At 39.9% G+C, this 20,234-nt stretch overlaps 1 protein-coding gene across 2 annotated transcripts; it reads left to right on the top strand.

Annotated features, from left to right (window-relative positions):
• The first annotated feature begins 456 nt into the window (after positions 1-456).
• On the top strand, positions 457-15,058 carry cenpi (centromere protein I). 2 transcript variants are annotated; one of them, XM_026145397.1, is made up of 20 exons: positions 457-800; positions 3,946-4,083; positions 4,570-4,688; positions 5,241-5,348; positions 5,528-5,576; positions 5,719-5,765; positions 5,992-6,081; positions 6,169-6,297; positions 6,631-6,774; positions 9,135-9,255; positions 9,523-9,617; positions 9,765-9,882; positions 10,131-10,195; positions 10,373-10,482; positions 12,293-12,428; positions 12,799-12,923; positions 13,374-13,422; positions 13,857-14,072; positions 14,419-14,460; positions 14,624-15,058. In XM_026145397.1, the coding sequence occupies exons 1-20, from the start codon at positions 638-640 to the stop codon at positions 14,756-14,758; spliced, it is 2,199 nt and encodes a 732-aa protein (XP_026001182.1). In that variant the 5' UTR covers positions 457-637; the 3' UTR covers positions 14,759-15,058. The 2 variants fall into 2 exon arrangements, with proteins under 2 accessions (XP_026001182.1, XP_026001172.1); XM_026145387.1 differs by having other exon boundaries at positions 458-800; positions 13,854-14,072.
• The last annotated feature ends 5,176 nt before the right edge of the window (positions 15,059-20,234 follow it).

The raw sequence follows: 20,234 nt of genomic DNA, 5'->3' as shown, positions 1-20,234 counted from the left end.
TAAATTAAAAGACTGATATAGCCTATATATCAGCTATTTCTAGGTTGATATGAAGGCTTCTAACCCTCCTTAAGTTCATTATCTGTAATTAATCTGTAATTTGTAGTTCTTTATAAGTGTCATATGAATGTAAACTGCATTTTCACAAAAAATGTGCTTTACAAACATATAACGGATTGAAAACAGAGTGAGCAGTAGTGGCTTGCTATGCATACAGTTAGGGTAAACACACAGCATTATTTTTGCTTTCTCAAAATAGGGTCCAGTTTTTTTAGGCCTGCGGCTCTTAAATAAATGCAACCCATAGATACCTGAGTAATTTTAGAGTGTCAGCTTCTTTGTTCACAGAGTGTTTAAGATATCTGACCGGTCCCTTTGTATTCTGTTCATCACTTTATTAAAAATGTAAAACATTTATTATGAAGAACAAATCTACACCAGTGACTATGAGGCACAGAATAACGATGGGCACTCAGCGAGGTGGAAGACGAAAGGACTACAACTCCCGCGAAGCAACAGAACGGGAAGCCCAGACTGCGCAAGCGCAGGGCAAACGGTCGCGCGGATGATTTGAGTTTTGTTTGAATGGCCGAAGACGAAGGGGGTTACCGTGTTTTTAAGTTTTGGCAATGTAGAGATGGCAGCAACGCAAAATCTGTCGGATTCAGACCAATCGTCTGTAAGCGACCAATCTGCGTCCAGTCGGAGCGGTAACAGAAGTATAAGAGTTGCAGAAAAGGAGAGGAGGAAGAACGAGGCGGAGGACCCGTTTGTTTTAGCTCTGAAATACTTCTCTGACGGTACGTCTAAATATAAACCTCCGCCCAACAACAGGCTGTGGCGTTACTGTTACTAACTATACAGTGTTTAACCTCAGCAGAAAACAGATGGAGAAAATCCAACGAGGCCTGAAAAAAAAAGTGTATGATTTCGTTACTTTTGTATTTAATGTGGCGTGTAACGCAGCTAGCTAGCATACGCCTCCCCTGTATTAGCATTGGGACCCCGGGGAAGCCAAAATATCAGCGTCTTTGGCTATTAGGTAACAGGCATTGTGTCGTGCCAAAACACAAAGGGGTCAGCAAGCTCGCTTAAACCTCTCACTTGATTGCATGGATATTCTTTTAAAACAAGAAAGAATGAGGAAAATACTCTAATACGTCTGTGGGACTCGTATTATCTCGTAGCTCTACTTCAAGCAATTTTAAGTCAGTCATAGTCGTTGTGAGCTAAACAAATTAAAATATGTATTTCACTGGATTTGATTAAAGTCTCTACTCATCACCCAAAGTTTGTTACTGTATGTTTTGCAGTAATATAAATCTAATCTTTTATTTTGAAAAAACGTCTTCCCACTTCCCCTAAGCAGGTTTTGGTTCGGTGTAGTTATGCCATATTTAGAAGTTAATTGACTGCTGCTCATGTCAATGAAGATGGCCTTGATGTTTATATGTGGTGCACATATAGTTCTTTATTAGGGTACGCGTGTTGTCTAATCAGGTAATACAGCTCTGGAATATTTTCCACTTTTATGAATCTCCTGCAGTTCAGTTTTTAAGGAGGTTGCCAGAAAGCTGATTGTTTTACTTACTGGGATCACAGTGGGCTTTGGAATTCTGCATATTTTAAAGCGCTTCTAATATTTTATGTTAACATATGTAAAAGGGAGCATTTGGAGTAGAGCTTTAGGATTTTGAAGCGACTTGGATTCATCCTGAAATCATGGACGAAAAGTTGATACATGACCTGAGAGGTTTCGCTGAATTGCGATGGAAAAATAGTCACTCTTACTATCCATCTCATCCAATCATTTCCTTAACAACTTGCCCCTTTCCGTGTCATAGCTGACAGCGAGTGAGTCACAACTGTATCACAGGGCTATTATTCTTACATTCTCAGTGAAAACATAGATTAATTTGTTCTAAAAGATTTATGTGGTTAAACCAACCATCCATCGGGGCATCTATCGATTTATCGTCTGCTTACCCAATTCATTGTCACGGGGCCTGAAGCCTATCCCTGGTGTCATAAGGTGACAGGTGTGGTACACCCTGGACAGACCACCAGTTTGCTACAGATTGATAGCTTTCTTTTGAACTAAGTATTTCAAAATCTGTTGACTTATGTGGAGGATTTCCTTCAAATAGGTGGTTAGAAGAGTCTTATAGTAATTTTAAACAACCTAAGATGTAAATATTCAACTAAAATATCACTTGCAGCCAATGGAGTGGTGATGTAACTTGTAGTTACTGACGGGTAATCATCATTATTTTTAAACAAGCAGGTAAGCAATCTTCTGTCAGACCTAGTATTAAGCCAGCATTGAAAACACAAACATTCCAGTATTTACATGAACAGGAAAGTATAGACCTACGGCAGTCACAAGTAACTTTAACTGGGTAAAAAGGCTTTCAACACACTACATTATGCTTTACTACATGTCAGAAATTTGATTAACTTCATCATTTTTAATAATTGAGCACAACCTTTATTATAGTCTTTTAGCCGATTAGACATTAGTGTAGCATTTCTTAACCAGAAAGAATATGTGGAGCTGCAGTTCTTTCCAGTACAAGTGGATTTCCCATGATTTGGTTTTTGCATGACTTTGAACATTTGTGGTGCATGACAACAGGACTGAAAAACTGTGTTGTATTGAATTTTGAACCATCTCATGTGATTTTCAAGAGTCTTTATATTTCTTTAATTGTGCTCTTTTGACTCTTTGCTTTATTTTTCCCTCCAGAAATTAGTATCTCTCATAAATATTTAGATATGAGTTAATTATTCATCCAGGATTCTCTTCCATATCTTCACCATCTGTGTTCTTATTCTTGTTATTTTATGTTAGTTCTATTTAGTGCTAGTGATGAAGTGGTTAAAGGCACTGTTAGTGATGCATTCCTGAATTACTTGCCTACAGTGACCCTGGTTCCTGCAACTTATTAAACATCTTAAAAGGCATTGGATGCATTAATTAATTAACTTGGCATAAAAGGATTCAAGGATGAAATGATTCAAGAGACTGACATCACTTGGATGTTTTATTTTAGATCATTTTAGTTGTTTTTGTCTTCACATTTTTAATGTATTTTTTGTTATTTTCTTGAAAATGCAGAAAAAGGAATGTACCACACACCTTCTGATTAAATACTTTAGCATGTAAGCAATAAAGCATCAAACATTGTCTAGCATCAGCCAACTAATTTGTTATTACTTTTAACTAATCTGACAAATATTTTCACCCTGGAGCTGTGTTGTATCTAAATAACCCCCAATGTCCTTGTAACCAGGAAAAGTCTAAATTATTTCTGTGATTTGACTCTAGATGACAGCAGCGCTGTGGTGTGTTTTTGTTATTCTTAATGAGAAGCCAGCAAATGCGTGAATATTTGATGATGGATTTAACACTGAGCTAAATTGCGAAAACAGACAGTTTTTATGTCGCAGTGAGTAAACATGTAATAAACTGTTTTTCTGGGGGGTCTGATGAAGCAAACTGTTTATATCAGCTCATACCCTGTCATCCGATATCAAAGTTGCTGACTTATTCTAGTGTGTGAAACTGTTTTGTTTATGTTTTTGTTTTGTTTTGTTTGCTTCTCAGCTCATTAACACATTCCATTTTAAGGCCCTGCAAGTCACTTCTTTACATAAAACTGTTTACATCCATCTATCCATTCTCTTCCGCTGGTCCTTATGAGGGTAGGCTGGAGCCTATCCCAGCTACCATAGGGCGAGAGGCAGGGTACACCCTGGACAGATTGACAGTCTGTCGCATGGCTAACGCATCGAGACGGACAACCTTTCATACTCACATTCATACTTATGGGCAATTTAGAATCATGTCTTTCCTGAAGTCTTTTAGGAAATATCAGTGTAAGTGTTTTTTCCATTTATATAAATGTACACACTTTAATACAATGTCACCTCTCCTCCGTGTAGTTGAAGCAGGGACTCCTGTTCTGGGGAATGATGAGCTGGAGAAGAACCTGGTGCAAGTGGAAAAGGTGGCCTATAGTCAGGGACTTCCCCCAGAAGCAGTTTCTATTATGCTGGAGTTTGCCATGAGCCTCCGTATGGGTAAGACTGTCTTTGCATCAGCCTCAAACTGGGTAAATTGGGGAATTTCCAGCAGGGAGGATGGGCTTGTGTAACAGAATTATAGAGAGCAGGAGTCTGTCAGATTGAGGACCTAGCAAATGTACTTTTGGTTACACTTTTCACACTTAACTGAAGACACACTTAATTGAAAACAACAATTCACCAAACCTGCCAGTCTTTGTACTGTCAATAGAAAAAGAGAGCATAAGCACAACAGATCTATTGTAGTCTTCCACAATGTAATATTGTGAAGGTTAATTGAAAAGATCTATATAGTAATATAATATTAATTGTATAGTTTATAAAGAATTATTATTTCTAATCGATGTGATGTGAGTTTCATTCTTTTAATTGTACAGTCATTTGGACAGTGTGAAAAAATGTGTGGTAATGTCTTTGATATTACGTCGTTCTGCACTCTTTAAGGCTTCTTTTGATAAATTTTGCTCTGAATTTTCTGTGCAGGGACTTCTCCATGTGTCCGGGTGCTCAAGTGTCTGATTCCTGCCTCTGTGGTGCCACAGGAGGCTGTTGTTCGAGCAGTGGTTTGGCTCAGCGTTGGCAAGATGCCCATCAGCACTCAAGTAAGTGCACGTAAAATATTTGCACTAAAGGAAATATTATAACTTCCAATCCTTCTTTAGGGATTCAGTTAACTTTTGGGGCAGTAAAACTTTGTTTGATGTGCCTAAAGCTTCTTCTCATTTTCTGTTCATTAATTATTGTCTGGAGGAATATTTGTCCAGGGAACGCGTGAGTCTGGCTGTGTTGCAGCTCTGTTTGAGCTCCAGTCGTGTCTGTTTAGTATAATGATTGTAAATCCACCAAGTCCAACTTTTCAGCTCTGCCACACTAAAATTAGCACAAGGTATATTTTGGGATTCCAAAGAGCAGCTGAAAAGCGCAGGAAGTGAGATGTAGGAGCAGTTAAGAGATACCAGCCAATTTTCAAAATAAAATGCAACTCAGGCTCAAATACTCCACTTCTGAAGTTCTTCTGGTGTGTTTTGAAGTTCAGACTTGTTTAGTTTTATGCCTTGTTTATTCCTGGGGTCACACTGAAGACATAATTTCATTGTTCTATTTGATAAGAGTGTGACATTAACGACCATCAAACTTACTTCTCTTCCATGCAGGTTCTTTTCATAAAGTGGGTATTGACTGTATTTGATATGATTGATGCAAAGGACCAGCTACGAGCAATTTATGGCTTCATCTTCAACTTTGTCACAGATGAAAATCTGGTAAGTGCTGGCGATCTTTATAATAATGGGTTGAAATGACTGTTTAGACAAATCCGATGGCATTTACACATGTCAGGCACGCTTTTCACTAAGCTGGACTGTGTTTTTAACAGCTGGCAAGATAAATAGTTATGTTTTAAAGGTGTGAATTGATTAATCATGTTGTCAAAATTTTTCAGTGTCCTTTCATCTGCCATCTCTTGTACCTTTTGACCCGAAAGGAAAGCGGTAAGCCAAATACTTTTATCCTTGAAATCAGATCCCTATACTATGAAAATACTATTCTCCCTTTTTTCAGTTTACTTCTTTGTTTCACCTTTTTCCTCATCACTTTTCTGAGGTTTTTTAACATCTCATTTTGTCGCGGTAGTGCGAGTCTTCAGAGTCAGGAAGCTACTGGAACTACAATCTAAACTGGTAAGCATCCTGCAGTTTTGATGTCGTCATTAATCAAGTGAATTTCATTATTTCCTTCCTCAGTGTGAGAATCATTTTGGAATTTAATTGCAGAAATGCAACGGCACAATTTTCCCATAAACAGTTACCCTCCAGTTGCCCATGTCGCGCATCTCATTATGAAAGAAACAAAAAATGTGATGCAGAGTACAAAGATGGGACTGATTGTTTATTGTTTTCTTCTCAGGGAAGACAGCCTTTCCTCCTGCACCTACTGTCACTTTACAAAGTGTTTTGCCCTGAACTGGTGACACTCTCCATTCCATCACGGATGAAGGTTTGTACCTAAAACATACTTGCTCTTGGAATACGACCATTCTCTGGAAAACAAAGCAAACATGGTGGTTTTCATCTTTTGTTGCAGAGTGGGTTTAGGAACCACATTTCTCCCTGGCAATCAGCATTGATTGCTGTCCAGAAGAGGAACGGTTTGCAAGGCGCTTCCAGCATGAGTCTGGTCACAAACAAGGATAAAACCAACCCAAGAAAAAGGGTATGCATCTTTTAATTGGGTTTGTAGCCAACCGTCAGCTACTGCTGCTGCCTGACAGTACCTTCCCAGCTTTTCATTTGTTGGAGGTTCACATTAGTGTGTACTTTATTTGTGCCAGCAAAAAAAATTGGCATATTTTCATTCAGATGTACACTGCAGATCATTTTCTTGATTACTTTGTACATTTTCTTGTGCTGCCTGATGCTTTTTTCCCTTCCGTTCATTATCATTGTGTTTTGAACTGTTAGTCAAAGGAGATACATAATTATTTGTATTCAAGCAGTTTATCATGATTTTAACTCCTTTGCTTTTTACTTTCTGCTTCTTTCTTAGAAACACTGCCACCTGGAATTTCCTGCTTTGATTCCTGCACTGAACAAAGAAGCTCAGTCTGAGCAGTCCTCCAGCAGAAGGATGGTCCCACTGGTGGAGCTCCACTCTTTTGCTCAGCTGTTGGAAAATATGCATCGTATAGAGGTAATTTCTCCTGTGATAAATCTCAGAGTTCTGCATCTGTCAAGTGCCGACACTCTTTCGCTGTGTTGCTTCCTCTTATCTAGTTCAATTTTACAGATCAGCTGTAAATCATTTCAGCAACAGAATATAATGTATTCTAGTTGGCCACTGAAGTGTCCCAGTAAATCAGATGCAGCAGGAAAATGAGAATCCCTTCTTCCTAACTACCAAGAAACACCAGCAGTGATGACAGCTGTCAAAGGAACACTGCGGTCTCAGGATGGACTAATAGTGAAGCAAAAGACAAATCTATGATCTAAACTACTAACATGGAATTAAGAGAAAAGAGAATATATAATGAAAATTACTTTTTCACTTTTAGAACAAGTACACTGGCTACTTGAATGGATGGCAAGAACTTGTGGCTTAAACGGGTTTTATACGTTTTGTGTCTGCTTGGGTCCCTATCATGTAAATTTCGTCATTGAAGAGTGAGTGCAAGGAACTCACCTGTGGAGAACTGATATTATAACTCGTCAACTATGCATGCGCCCAGGCAGCAAGTTTAAAGTGGACTTGGACGAAGTAAAACAGGAGAGAATACTCTGTCGTGAGGACTCCAGCTGTCTGTGGCTTTAAACAGGCTTTTTCATAAGGAATATATATGTAAAGATGCAGCATCTCATACTGAGCCCCCACAGCAGGTTCACAAGAAAGGCAAAAGAGAAGGAGAAGTCCTTTTAAGGGGTCTCATAACAGGCGTATAACAAAAATACCAACTTCCTCAGGTGACTACTTACATTACAGAAGTTTTTTTTTGTATTAGGAATTTTCTTTTATGTTTAAATATGCAAACTGGGCATTGCCAGTTAAATTATGCGTGTAAATTGGCAAGAAATCCCGATCTTGGATCAAATCACATTTAAGTCACCAGTTCAGCAGGCTTTGAGTGACTCAGTAAAAACTTTGGGCGCATGGATATCAAATTGGAAAGTTTGGATATGCTACTGAAGTGAGGATTTTTGGATCAGAGTACAAGTATTTATAGAATGTTATACAATTATAATGTACTAGTAAAATAAATTCTTTACTTAAACATACACTTGAAGCGTCACCATTTGATTACATACACAAAATCCAACATTATTACTTTGCTTAAACAGCAGAGAAAGTGCAGTAAAAATATCTAAATGTGTATTTTGGGCTTTTATTTTCACAAGTGGGAAAGAAGACATGTTATTGATGCAAAATGGCACAACACCTCAAGTCTGACTGGTCCATAAGAATTTTTTTCCCTTTAGTAGCTGTGTTTAAATTGTGATATATCCTCTGGGCCACAGGGTGGCGCTGTGTTACTGTTGTATTTGTATGAGTTTATTGTGCTTGGCCATTAAAAACTTTGACCTAGAGAAACCACAGCGTAAGTGGCCTGTGGCTGTTTATTATATTAGAGCACAAACTGACTTCATGAGCAGAGTGCTTGTCATTTGTTTTTTAAACAGGCTGTTGCTTTTTTATTTTTACAGATATCATCAGCGTGTTATTTGTCCTTTATGAGTAATGAAAGCAAGGGATGTTAGTGGAGATGTATCCGAGTAATGCATTGGACAAAGTTGCAAAGCAAATGGTCATTTAGAGAGGCCTCTCCATAAATGTCTATTTGCCCTGCAGATTCAGTGACCTGATAAACCAATGTAAGTCATTTTAAAAGGATTGCAGGGTTTTATGCGTCATGCTACATAAATTCACCTCTTTCACTGCCCACAAAGCAAACGTGGACAATAAGGCTTGGAGGGCGTTGGTGCCAAATGTGTTTATGGCAGGGAGAGTGGTGCTTTGCCACGTGTTAGGAAAGACAGATGAGTACAATCAATTTCCCTCATAAAACTATTCGGTTACGGCATTGACAAAGGATCATTGATTATTTCCCTCACGGCCGGCGTTCTTGTTGTCAAAAGCAGAATGGTGCTTTTTCAGTTTAACGATACAGTTGCTCCATAATTACTGAAGAGCTGAGTTGTGTCCATTTACAGTCTGTCTTTCTCTCATTCTAATTCGTGTATTAAATTGACAAAGTCCCCATATTGAGAGGCAGCTGTTCAGCCACAATAAGGGACTGTATAAACTATCCAGTGTGGTGGAAGAAGTGTCCCAGTACTGCCATTATGGGGATTACCAGATACCGAGGAACTGGCTTAAAATTAGATTGGTGGCCAACCCTGTGATAAGGACACGATCATCTGTTGGTTCTTACACTCTTATTTATTTCAGCTTCTGTGTTTGTTTATTTGTTTTTTGCTTCTGTGTACCTGTTGTCTTTATGTGTCTTTCTGGTTATTTTAGTTTCTTAATCATAATTTTGCTTTATGTGTTTCCACCAGCTGCCTGCTCAGATGGGCTCGCTGCTGGGTTCCAGTCTGGCGCTGCAGTACCTGGACTGTGTGCAGGATGAGTCTGCCCTCCTTCGCCTCAATTTCTGGTTAGGCTACGCTTTTCACGAAGGTAAGTCGGGAACGCACACTGCACACTACATAACTGCTGTGACATGTTCTTTCTAGAAGTTAGAGGAAAAGCAGAGCTGACCTTGAGCTGAACCCCAACATAACTTTGTTGCCATGTTAAAGGGATTCTTTTACAGAAGGGTTTAAAGACATATGAGAATATGTCTCCGTGTGAAGATGCAGTGCATCTGAAATCTCCTGCTGTCCTCTTTGTAGTGTTCTGAATTTTTCACGCAGTAAATACCCTTTTTGACTGTATTTTTTAAAGAGTTTTTATTCTGTGGCGATGGAGGACCCAGTCAGACTTCAGAAGAAGCTCTCCAGTTTTTGAACAAGTTGCTGTCTGCACAGCACTTTCTGCAGGTGAGCCCCTGATAGCGACGTCCACAGCTCACTGACATCGTCATTATTTCTGATGCTCATTAACCTGGCGCCACACGCGTACCTGATACGTGCTGTGTACCAACGCTGAGCCAAAGATTTATTTCACATCATAATTTTCTCCAACAGGAGGGCTTTTCCAGTTCAGAGGTTTTCCTCTATAAATTTCTGAATGTTTGGGACGGCTCACTACTCCGTCCGCAGATCCTCGGCCTGCTGAGCAACATTCCGGTTGTTCCAAGTTCCCGTGAGTGTTGCCTCCACAGATCACTGCTTTCTATGACCGTCTTTCTTCACAGCTCAATTTTCTCTCCTTATGTCTGTCAACGTACACTTACATAACACAGGTTTTCTCTCTGATCTTGTCGTGCACTTGAATAAAATCACAGTCATGTTCTCATCTTAGCAAGCTGTCATTTTGTCCTTTATGTAGGGAACTGTAACGCATTGAATTGTACGTCAGGTACAATAGTGACCTTTTGTCTCCCCCTTCAGAGATCAGAACGCTTCTGTTTGAGCCTCTCATGCAGCTTTTCTTCACATCCTCGCTGTTTTTCAAGGTAGGCTTTTCTTTCGCAGACACAAACAGATCAAACTTGCTCCCATTACTGTTCAAAGTTATTAGGAAAAAAAAATGCAGTAGTGAAAAACAGCGCAACAAAGCCCTTGAGTAGTTCAGTGTTTAACATGCTGCATAATTGGTTCTTTTTCTCTCTTTCGTGTTTGTATCTCTGCAGTGTGGACTGATGGAGTGTCTTAACAATATGCTGTTGAAGTGGTTGACCTGGCACTCCATTTATGCTCTGGAAGACGACCTGGACATCAGCCTCAACAGCCACACGTCCATGTGAGTTTCACATCTGTTCAGTTATATTTAGTTCCATGTATATAGCGTGTTTTCTGAGCAATAGTCACTTCAAGGGAAGTAAACCTGCATGATTTAGCAATCTGACGTTAGCATGCAGTAGAAAGTAGGGAGGAAGTCAGAGTCCTGCAGCAGAATCGTATGTATGAGTGTGTCAGTGCCTCGCTGCAACACTCCATGAAGCACATCAAACTCCACTCTCTGTGTTCCCCCGTGGGGCTCAGTCAGCTCACCGCGCTCATCCATAGTACTGTCCAAACACCTCACATTCTCCACGATGATCGCTGGAACAGCTCCTGCTCTGAGACCCCGTTGTTTTCTCCGTAGCTTCTCCAGGATTACAGGCTTTGCTCGTGGAAGTAAAAACTGTCAGCACGACCAACAGCTGAAGACAAGGCAGAGGAAAATACAAACACCAGGAACAGCAAACAGAACAAAACACAAACTACAGGAGAGTGCAGACAGAAGTTAATGGCTTACAATAGTGAGAAATTCGTAGAGGAAAGAAAAGAGAGGTACCGAAACAAAACACTCAGTACATCATGGGAGGTTCCGCCTGAGCCTGTAGGAGTATAAGCAGTGGATGGTTCGGTTTAAACCATAACTATAGGCTTTATCAGAAAGGAAAGTTCGAAATTATTAAGAGGTCTTTAAAATATGATGATGTAATTTGATCATTCAAGGCTTTGTATGTAAATGATTTTGAATGTAATCCTAGATTTGGAAAGCCTTTAGAACAACCTGATGATATGGAATTATAGATTTTCAGCCTAGAAGTTAAAAAAAAAAATCCATGATATAGTTTTTCACTGTTGCTTTGAGATGGGATTTTTTGAATATTGGTAGAACTGTAAAGAGAAAGAAGCCAGACCTCAAGCTTAAGTTTATTAGGGAGTGAATGACACATCCTGCAGGCCAAGTAATGTAATACATAGCGGATATCTGGTTAGACACCCATGTTCTGAGAACTTAAAGTGCCAAATATGATAACCTAATTATAAAATTACATCTGCTTCCTGCTTTCTTGATGCTTGAAACTTGTACTTTGTGTCACGAAATGCTTTCTCATAGAAGTTGGCTTTTTATTTATTGTGCCTTAATTGACTAATTACTTTTCCCCAAGGACAAAACAGTAGTTTTAATTTTGATTATTGGCAAATTAAGTTAAATGTCAAGTCTCTTGTTGCAACTTTTTTTTTTTAAATTTTTGATTACGTTAAATCTTGAAAGACAACTGACATTTGTATATGTTGCAACTATTTATCTTGAATTGAATCCATCTGTTATCCACTGGCAGCTAAAGCAAATCAGTCTTTATTGTATGTTTTCCCTTTGGGTTTTGAGCTCGTTTATACAAGTCCTTTATTTGAAATTTGTTTGGGAACAAGTGGCACCTTAATATTCCAGGGAAACGATTTTCTAGCTTCCAAATTGAAGGGTGGCGTACGAGTCAATTATGTTTAAATGCCTGAGCTTCATCACTTGTTTAATCCTGCAATAAATGCCTTCAGTCAGTGGAAAGATCCATTTTACTCAGTGCCATTTCCAAGTTCACCTGTGGTATTTACCCAGTGTACAACTCATTGAAGAAATCATTGATCACGCATTGTGTTTGTATCTGTTTGATTCAGTGTTTGTCATTTGTGTTTGCAGTGAGCTGCTTTGGATAGATTCCTGTGTTTTTATATGAAAAACTGCAACAAAGTTTCAAAGGACATGAGTTAAAGGCTGTCACAGGTGTCATTTAACATCCGTTTTGGGTAAAGTGACTCTCTTTTGCCCTGTGTTCCAGAAACATGACTCTGTCGGGGTTTAAGGATTCGGTGATGGAGCTGATTCACTTTGTGGGTCGACTGGCCTCTGTGGGCCTTCAGCTTGAAGGCTGTCACTGTCTCCTCCTCAGCTTCGTCCTGGACTTCTATGAGACGGTAAAAAAGAAGAAGAAGCTGGAGTTAATGATTTTATCTGTTTTGTCATAATCTGTGTTTGCGATTTGTTATTGTCTCTATATAGTGACACAAAAAATAAAACATCCTCGAGATGTTTCACCACCCCTACCTTGCAGAATGATGGTATTTGTAGGGTCTGACACCTTAAAAACACAAGCCCAGTCTTATTTAGCAAAATGCAAGTAGAGGGAGAGAACATGAGATTCCCTGAACAGCTTTAAAGATCAACTTGTAGCAGAGCACACTCTTTCTAAAAGGTTCAGCGGGGATGCATATTCTATGTCTGAGCCTCTGCTTTAACGTTTTTAATCTCTGTGGGTGTTTGTTACATGTTTTTCTCCTCCCGCAGGTTTGTGACACATTTCTGAAGTATGGCCTCCCTCTCATAGTGATGCCTCCAGCTGGAGTCTTTTACCCAGCCCTGTTTGCCACTGACCCCGTCAGCGTGGACCGACTGGCCTACATCATGCACAGGTGGGTGCTCAGCACCTCTATGGGAAGCTGCCATAAGCTTATCTTAATGCATACATTAGCAATGCCCTAAATGTAGTATGTCATATGCTGCTTATACATATTTGATAAAGGGACTGAATTGGAATCAAATGGCTTAATTGAACTTGCATGTTAAGGCATTATTAATGATGGAGGCCAGGGGGCAATACCCTAAAGCCCAGATTCTTTCCTTACGTGGAATTCTAGTATCATTTATAACTCCAGGCTTTAATAACACACGTCCTTATAGCCTAACTAATTGAGTACACCCTGGGGTTTTAAAATAATTTTACCAAAGCTAAGAGTAAAAAGCCGTGACTCCAAAATTAAAACGTCTGACCATAGAGAACTGGCTGTTGTGCAGTGATTTATGATCACAGAGGCCACTGGTCCATTGCTTTTATTTATTTATTTTTCTTCTATTTTCATCAGGTACAAAGTGAACTTGACATCAGCCAAGAGCCAAGAGAAAGTGACAGAGGTAAAGATTGATGCTTATTGTTTTTGTTATGTGAAAATGAACATGTGAACAATATTATACATTAATTTTCTGCTTTAATGTTTTAGTCGATGCTCTCTCTGTGTTTTGCCCCTTCATTCACTTTCGTAGATTTAATAGTAAAGCTCCTTAGGAGTCTACAAGCATCTACTTAAACCTGGTGACTTTAATATCTTCTCAGATGTGAACTTAAAGTTGTCCTTTATTACAGCAGTCACTGTGAGCTGCGAATTTGAAAGTACATGTCAGTCAAGCCAGTATGTGTGCCTGAAAATGTCATTGGCAGCCTTTATTAAGTAAAACAGCCTTGGTAAATGGTATTCAGATTAATCATCGCAGCATCAGATCTCTGTAGTTCGGCTATACTCTTACTCCACTTTCTTAGTTTCTCCTTTTGGAAATGTGCTTCTCAGCAGGCCTTTCACATCAGCCGCCAGACTTTCCGTGAGTTCAACCACTACGTCGTCATCATGGTCAACTGCCTGTGGAACTCCAGAATGTTTTATCCAGGGATGGGCGTACAGCTGGGAGAGGAGCTGCTTCTCAAGAGTAACGTGCCACAGTACGGGTCGAGCTTCGACCTCGTCCACCATCCTGCCTTCATGAGCTACGCGGTCAACTTTCACCAGAAGGTGAGTGCGCGTCATTTGTCTTGATTTGGATTGAATCCTACATTCTACAGTAAAACCCATGCTTATTTTCATACCGCACAGGGAATTTGAATCAGCAGGCAGCGCGGTTATTCATCTTACAGACCAGCTAAATGTGGTGTTAATGTATCTTTCACAGATGATGCATTAATACAGAAGGAGATTTTATTATTAATGAGTGCAGCGTGAGATGGGGTTTTTCATCAAGTTTAATAATATCCGCACCTTTTTTATTTTTTGGTTGGGTCCAACTGCATCATCCAGCAGTGATCCTGTGAGATTCGCGAAGGCTGGCTGTCGATAAATATTAATGTTCTCTTTTCATCAGTGTTGGCCGGGGAAAAAGGACATGGACCTCAATTCCATAAAGGTATGAGAGGTTCCTTTTCATTTCCCTGCATTTATAATAAAGTTCAGGTGTAGTTTGATGTGCATCGGTCATGTTTCATAGATTAATAGAGACATCTTTGATCACACAAATCTTCAGATGTCTGCAATCTGACCTGACATGTTTCTGTGTGTGTGTGTTTCAGCACTCCAAGCCATGGAATTGGTACCTGGAGTATTTGTTCACTCAGGGCTATGACGGCCTTAAACATTTTGTTCAGAGTAACATCAGCTGGCAGCTGAAAGCAGACGATGGTCAGGTTGACGCACAGCGGAGGTAGAAGCTGAACCCGGCAGAGAAGAAAAAAAGCGCCAACTCGCTTCTTATATCCCCCCTTTTTAAAAAAGACTTGTACATATTTTTCCCCTCGCCTCTTCCAAGTGTGCGAGTCGTTTTTATGTAAATACATTTATCTGTCCTTATTGTCTTGTACATTTAACAATGATGGCATAATGTGTTTTTTTTTTCCCCTTGTACAGCTTGTCAGCTGCAAACCTATTAATTGCACTCTTGAAAAATAAATAAGTGTAAGACTTTTCCTTTTTTATGCAAATAAATAACACCTGTTGTTTCTAAAGAACACAGCACTCACAGTTCATAGTTTATTTTAAAATAATTTAAATCCCTGAGTTTTGCTTCTTTCTCGTGAATTCTAGTCCACCATTATAAAATGGTATTTGTCTAATTTCGGTGCGAGCCAACCTGGATCATACCCTACTTGTATTTTTTTTTAAATGCTTTAAAACAAAACAAAAGCACTACGTGGACTTGAAGTTTCTTCTTTTTTTATTTTATCCTAAGTCAGAATCTTGAATGTTTAACTTCTGTTGTGCACGTGTGTGTATATTGTCCACATTTCTTCATTTCAGGATAATTTTGAAGTTTATTGAAGAAAATACTTTCTAAAAGCAATTGAAAAAAACTCCCACATACTCAGTGCTGAATTCTTTTTTTTTTTTCTTTTTATTTCAGTTTTTTGGTTATACCCTATGAAGGTTGGATAGAACCCAGTTTGCAGGATAATTTAAAAGATTCAGAGAACTGCCTGAGCTCAAGTGGACCCTTGGGAAAATTTTTTCGAACTGAGCACAGTGTATCTTGGTTATGCAACAAATTATTAATTTCATCATTTGTTGAGGAAATGAAAGCTCACTGACTCAAACCCTGTGGTTGCATCCTTGGAGTGCTGTGCATGGTGCAGTGTGTTGCGCTCTCCAGTACTTTATATTTTCTTTCATTTTTTTCTTGTACCTTTACAGACCACACACTGATATAAACATGGCCAAAGTTTTGAATAATAAGGTCAGTTTATATGAAAATAATCCTTAAATGCTAAGTTTATCTATGGTTTGTTCTACAGAATGTTTAGAGAGGAATACCCTTTTTTAAGGTAGATTCTTGGCCTTTATTGCAATAACATAAAAAAATCTGGGCAAAGGATCGAGCAAGGTAAATTCAAACCAGGTGTCCGAATTAGCCTTTGCCATATGGGTCACCTGCGCTACCAAATGAGCTAAACCGGCATCCAAGTGGGGATATATTTACTGTGACCCTCTCAGGCACACAGCAAACTCCAACTACAGAAGCCCCGCCCACCTGCTGTTCAAATCTTCTGTTTGACAGGGGCAGCCAATCAGAGAAAAGTTGGTTTAAAGGGTGACTAGCGTTTATTTTGAACTGTTGATCATGCAAAGCTAATCTGTTGGTTTCCAAGAATAAAATATAAGGCTGGAAATGAGCATAGTAGTTCTCCATTAATGTTAGAAGTGCGCCATCCTTTCCGTACTTATGGACCTATAACAGAAAGGTTTATGCTCATTGTTTGCTGATATTTTGTGGCTGACATAACCCAGAACTGGGTTGGAAGGAAAAACCGAAAGTCGGAATTTTGTTTCACATCTTCCAGGCTTGACTGAAGTTTTGGGTTTGCTGTAAAATGATGAAGAGTTGCGGAGCTGTGCGCGCTCTCTCTCAACCTTGAGCTAAATGACTTCCTGAGCTCTCTTTGGACGGCTCCCATTCAGCTCCCACCGATCCCCCACCTCAGCTCCAACAACGCAAGTTTTCTATTACAGTTTCATTTTATTCGCAGCTTATAATCTTTACTGCGATAGTTAAACCGGGCGCCTGGAAGCCTCCCCGCGTGTGCCGTGTCGCTGATGTGAACGAGCGGAGCCACCTTAAAGCAGCCCTCTGATGTCAGCGTCAGAGGCACAGTCTCCGCCGCCGGTACAGCGCTGCGCTGCTCCGCCGTTTCAAATCTTCTGCGCTGCTGCTCTCCTCACTTTCTTCAGCTCATGTCGCGGCTGCATCCACCGGAGTAGCTCATTTATTTCAGCGTCTTCTTCGCCAGCAGCTGAGCCGTGTCAGTCCAAGCTGAGCCAAATCCTCGCTCCAGGGAGAGAAAGGTAAGATTGTTGTTCAAGGGTTCTTCTTCTTCTTAAGTGATTACTGCAGGAAATGTGTTCAACCGGTTACCCTCACATTCAGAGCAAACAGATGAACGCGGTGTTGACAGTAACTGGCTTCTTAAATTGCCTTTGGGTTACTCTTGTGCGTGTTGAGATGGAAACTGGCTGTGCTGCTGCAGTTGAGTACTGGCCATCGTCCTGGTCGCAGTCTGCCAGATGTATTTTTAAAACCAGACATCTGTGTGATGGATGAGGTTTGCCGGATGAGCTTCAGGGCTACAACCTGTGTATGCACCGTGTACGCGCTCTTCTGACCGGTGGAGCTGCCAGATCAAAAGGTGTCGGGCGTTTAGGCAACCTCTACTGTTCTTTCGACTTTTCTCGCCTCTTCTTCTTTTGAATGAATGAATGAATGAATGAGGCTGTGCACAGACCACATTTTTATCAATTCATTAACTGGGAAGGAAAGGAAGTAATTTCAAAGACAGTGATTAAGTGTGCGCTCAGCGCTTGTTTTGTGGAGCTCACAGGAAAAGAGCCTGTCAGATCCCTCTCCTCTTCCCCTGCAAGTTGCCTCTCGAGTGTCGCTTTCTGCAGGGAAAAAGAAAGAAAGAAAAATTTATAGGGCTTTTCTGCCTCATCAGTTTGTATGGGTGGAGACTGACGTGTGATGGCAGGCTGAGGTGTTGAGCCGGATTTGAACTCTGGATGTCGCGAGTAATTATGGTTACAATTACACGGTGTGCGTCTTAAGCCCCGAGACTCCTTTCAGGGCCCCAGAATGCAACACAGTGTGGGATAATTTAGGGAATATATTTGGAGGAGAGGAAGGTAATCCTGTGCGCTTCCGTGGACGTGACAGCAGCAGCAGCAGCCTATATTTAAACCCAAATGTCAACCAAATGAAATCCCCACTAACTAAATGACATCTGAACCCGCTCTTACTCCCGAGCTGACTGACAGGTGTCAACACAAACTATGCTAAAGTTTATTTTTTCGATTTTATGACACGTTTGGCATATTTTGGCCTCAATTTTAGTTTTCATTTATGGATATTCTGCATTATTACTGACTGACATTGCCTCAAAAATCTGCCATATTATCACTGCTCCTGTGTCCACATTCTGGCTGTGATGGCTATTCTAAGAATCAGTTAAATATAAAAAAAAGAATCTTGGTTTTCAACATCAAAAGCCTTGCTCTCCCTCATTCTTACAAGGCCGGTGATATTTTCTTTTATTCCTTTCCTTTCATCTGTGATCATAAAGCCCGGTAACTCTTATTCATGGCCCAGTCCAGGTTGAAACTGAATGTCTCTCTGAGCTTTAAATGGTTTATTTTGCTGGTAAAGAAAAAGAGCCGCACAATTTTTCTCTCCCAAAAGGGCTTGGAGTGACGTCCTATCTCAAAGAGGAATTTCATCTTAAAATGGCTTTAATGTTGTCATTCTGCAGGACCTTCCAGCTATATCAATCTGCATTCACTTGGAGCATTTTTATGGTCAGTAACCTTCCTGTACTTACACTGAAAGAGCATTTTCCTCCAAGCACAAAGGCTATCAGAAGCCCATCAGATGTTTTTTTTCTTTCCCGAAATCCAATTTGATTTGATGACAGGATTGCACAGCTTCTGATCTTGAGCACAGCTGCAAAACATCTGTAATATTAAAAAATAAATCCACGTAGCGGGTTTAATAATGGTAGCATATGCCCTAGCAGCTCACATATCATGTGCTTCTCTTTTGTAGTCAGATTTGGCAGAACTCTTAAGGCTCCACGCAGTGATGAGCTATAATTGTGAAAGACTCTAAAAGGACTATGAGCGTGTTCTATTTTCAGCGCCTTTCTTCTTCTACATGCCTGCTGGTCATGTTTCATGTTATGCATTTTCCACACTCTCCCTCAAGCTGTTTTCAGCGGAATATAGATGAAATCATTCAGCGTCTTCCTGTTTTAATGTCATTTATTCATTCTGGAGAGGACGGCGCCACTGCCGCTGTGTCAGATAATGTAAAGGTTGGGGTTCCCAACCTTTTATGTCTGCTACGCACTCGCAGCCCTGTCAGCTGAAGTACTTCTGAAGTACCTCTTCCCTGACACCAGCCGTCATGTTGCATGCAAATATGTGGATTTGAATTCATGTCAAACAATTGGTTTGGCCACATTTACAACCGCTTGGCTGTACAGTCTCTTGGAAAGCTATCTTATTCAATCAGTGAATCACGACTGTTACAGTTGTTAATCCATTTGGGATGCTTTTAGTAGCGTTTAGAAACATTTATGCATTCGTTTTTAGACATCAAACAGAAACAATTTTCATTACTTTTGGGGAATTTTTTGAGACATTTGACTTTTATCCTTTTTAGAAGTCTACATTAACAGGTTTGACACTCTCGACAGCATGTGATGGATAAATTGTAAAAGGTTGTAAATTCTTTTATTTCCATACATCCATGCTCAGTAGCACACCAACCCTGGCTGGGAATTAGCATTTTTCCCTTCTGATTTGTACAACTTTTCACAGTTTTGGGAGGGTGCAAGGTTAATCCAAAATCAAAGTGGAAAGCTGATGCCTTTCATGGTTTGTTTAAATCTCCTCTCATGAATCCTAAGAATGCATTTCGGGATTGCATTATTTATAATGTTATGTAGGAAGCAAACTGTGTTAAAGATTGTCTCGGGCGTGTTTTTTATTCTCTCTCCTTTTTTAATTCAGGAGAGTGATCTGAAAATGTCATCCTCTGTTAAAGTCTGCCCCGGGTCTCCAGTAACTCTAGCAGAGCGTTAAGAATTAGCAACCTACCAAGTGCTGTAGTGACATTGCATATTCTTATCCAGAAGATTTTTCTTTGTTTACAATGAACAAGGGACTGTAGGTCAGATTCAGATGCTGTGATCATGAATAATCAGTCTGGTCTCGTATTTTCTTCCTACAAAGAGGAACATTGAGATGAATTTACAGGTTGAGACCTCAATAGTACCTCGTGGAGTTGAATTGGACAGAGTGCTTTTGTGATTTTATTAGCACTGACCACATTTCTGACCTTATTGATATCACCTTGCTCTCCAGTGGGCAAGATGAGGACCTCAGTGATTTGTTTTCCATGCAGCCAGACTGAATATCTTTAGCAATGGCACTTTTGTGACTTAATTTTTCAGTATTTAAAGTGACATTAATGTGGGCTGCCTTTCATTTTTACATAAGTATAATTAGCAATAATGTACTGTAATCCCATTGGAATCTGCACACAGATACCATAGCTGCAGACATAAGGGCTCATTTTCCTCCAGTCAGATGAAACCATTTCATACTACTCCTTCTTGCACAGCATGAAAAACAGCTTTG

This window comes from Astatotilapia calliptera, chromosome 2 (assembly GCF_900246225.1).
Source record: "Astatotilapia calliptera chromosome 2, fAstCal1.2, whole genome shotgun sequence".
Lineage (NCBI taxonomy): Eukaryota > Metazoa > Chordata > Actinopteri > Cichliformes > Cichlidae > Astatotilapia > Astatotilapia calliptera.
Note: the sequence above shows the minus strand (reverse complement) of the source record. Positions and strands in the feature narration are given on the sequence as shown.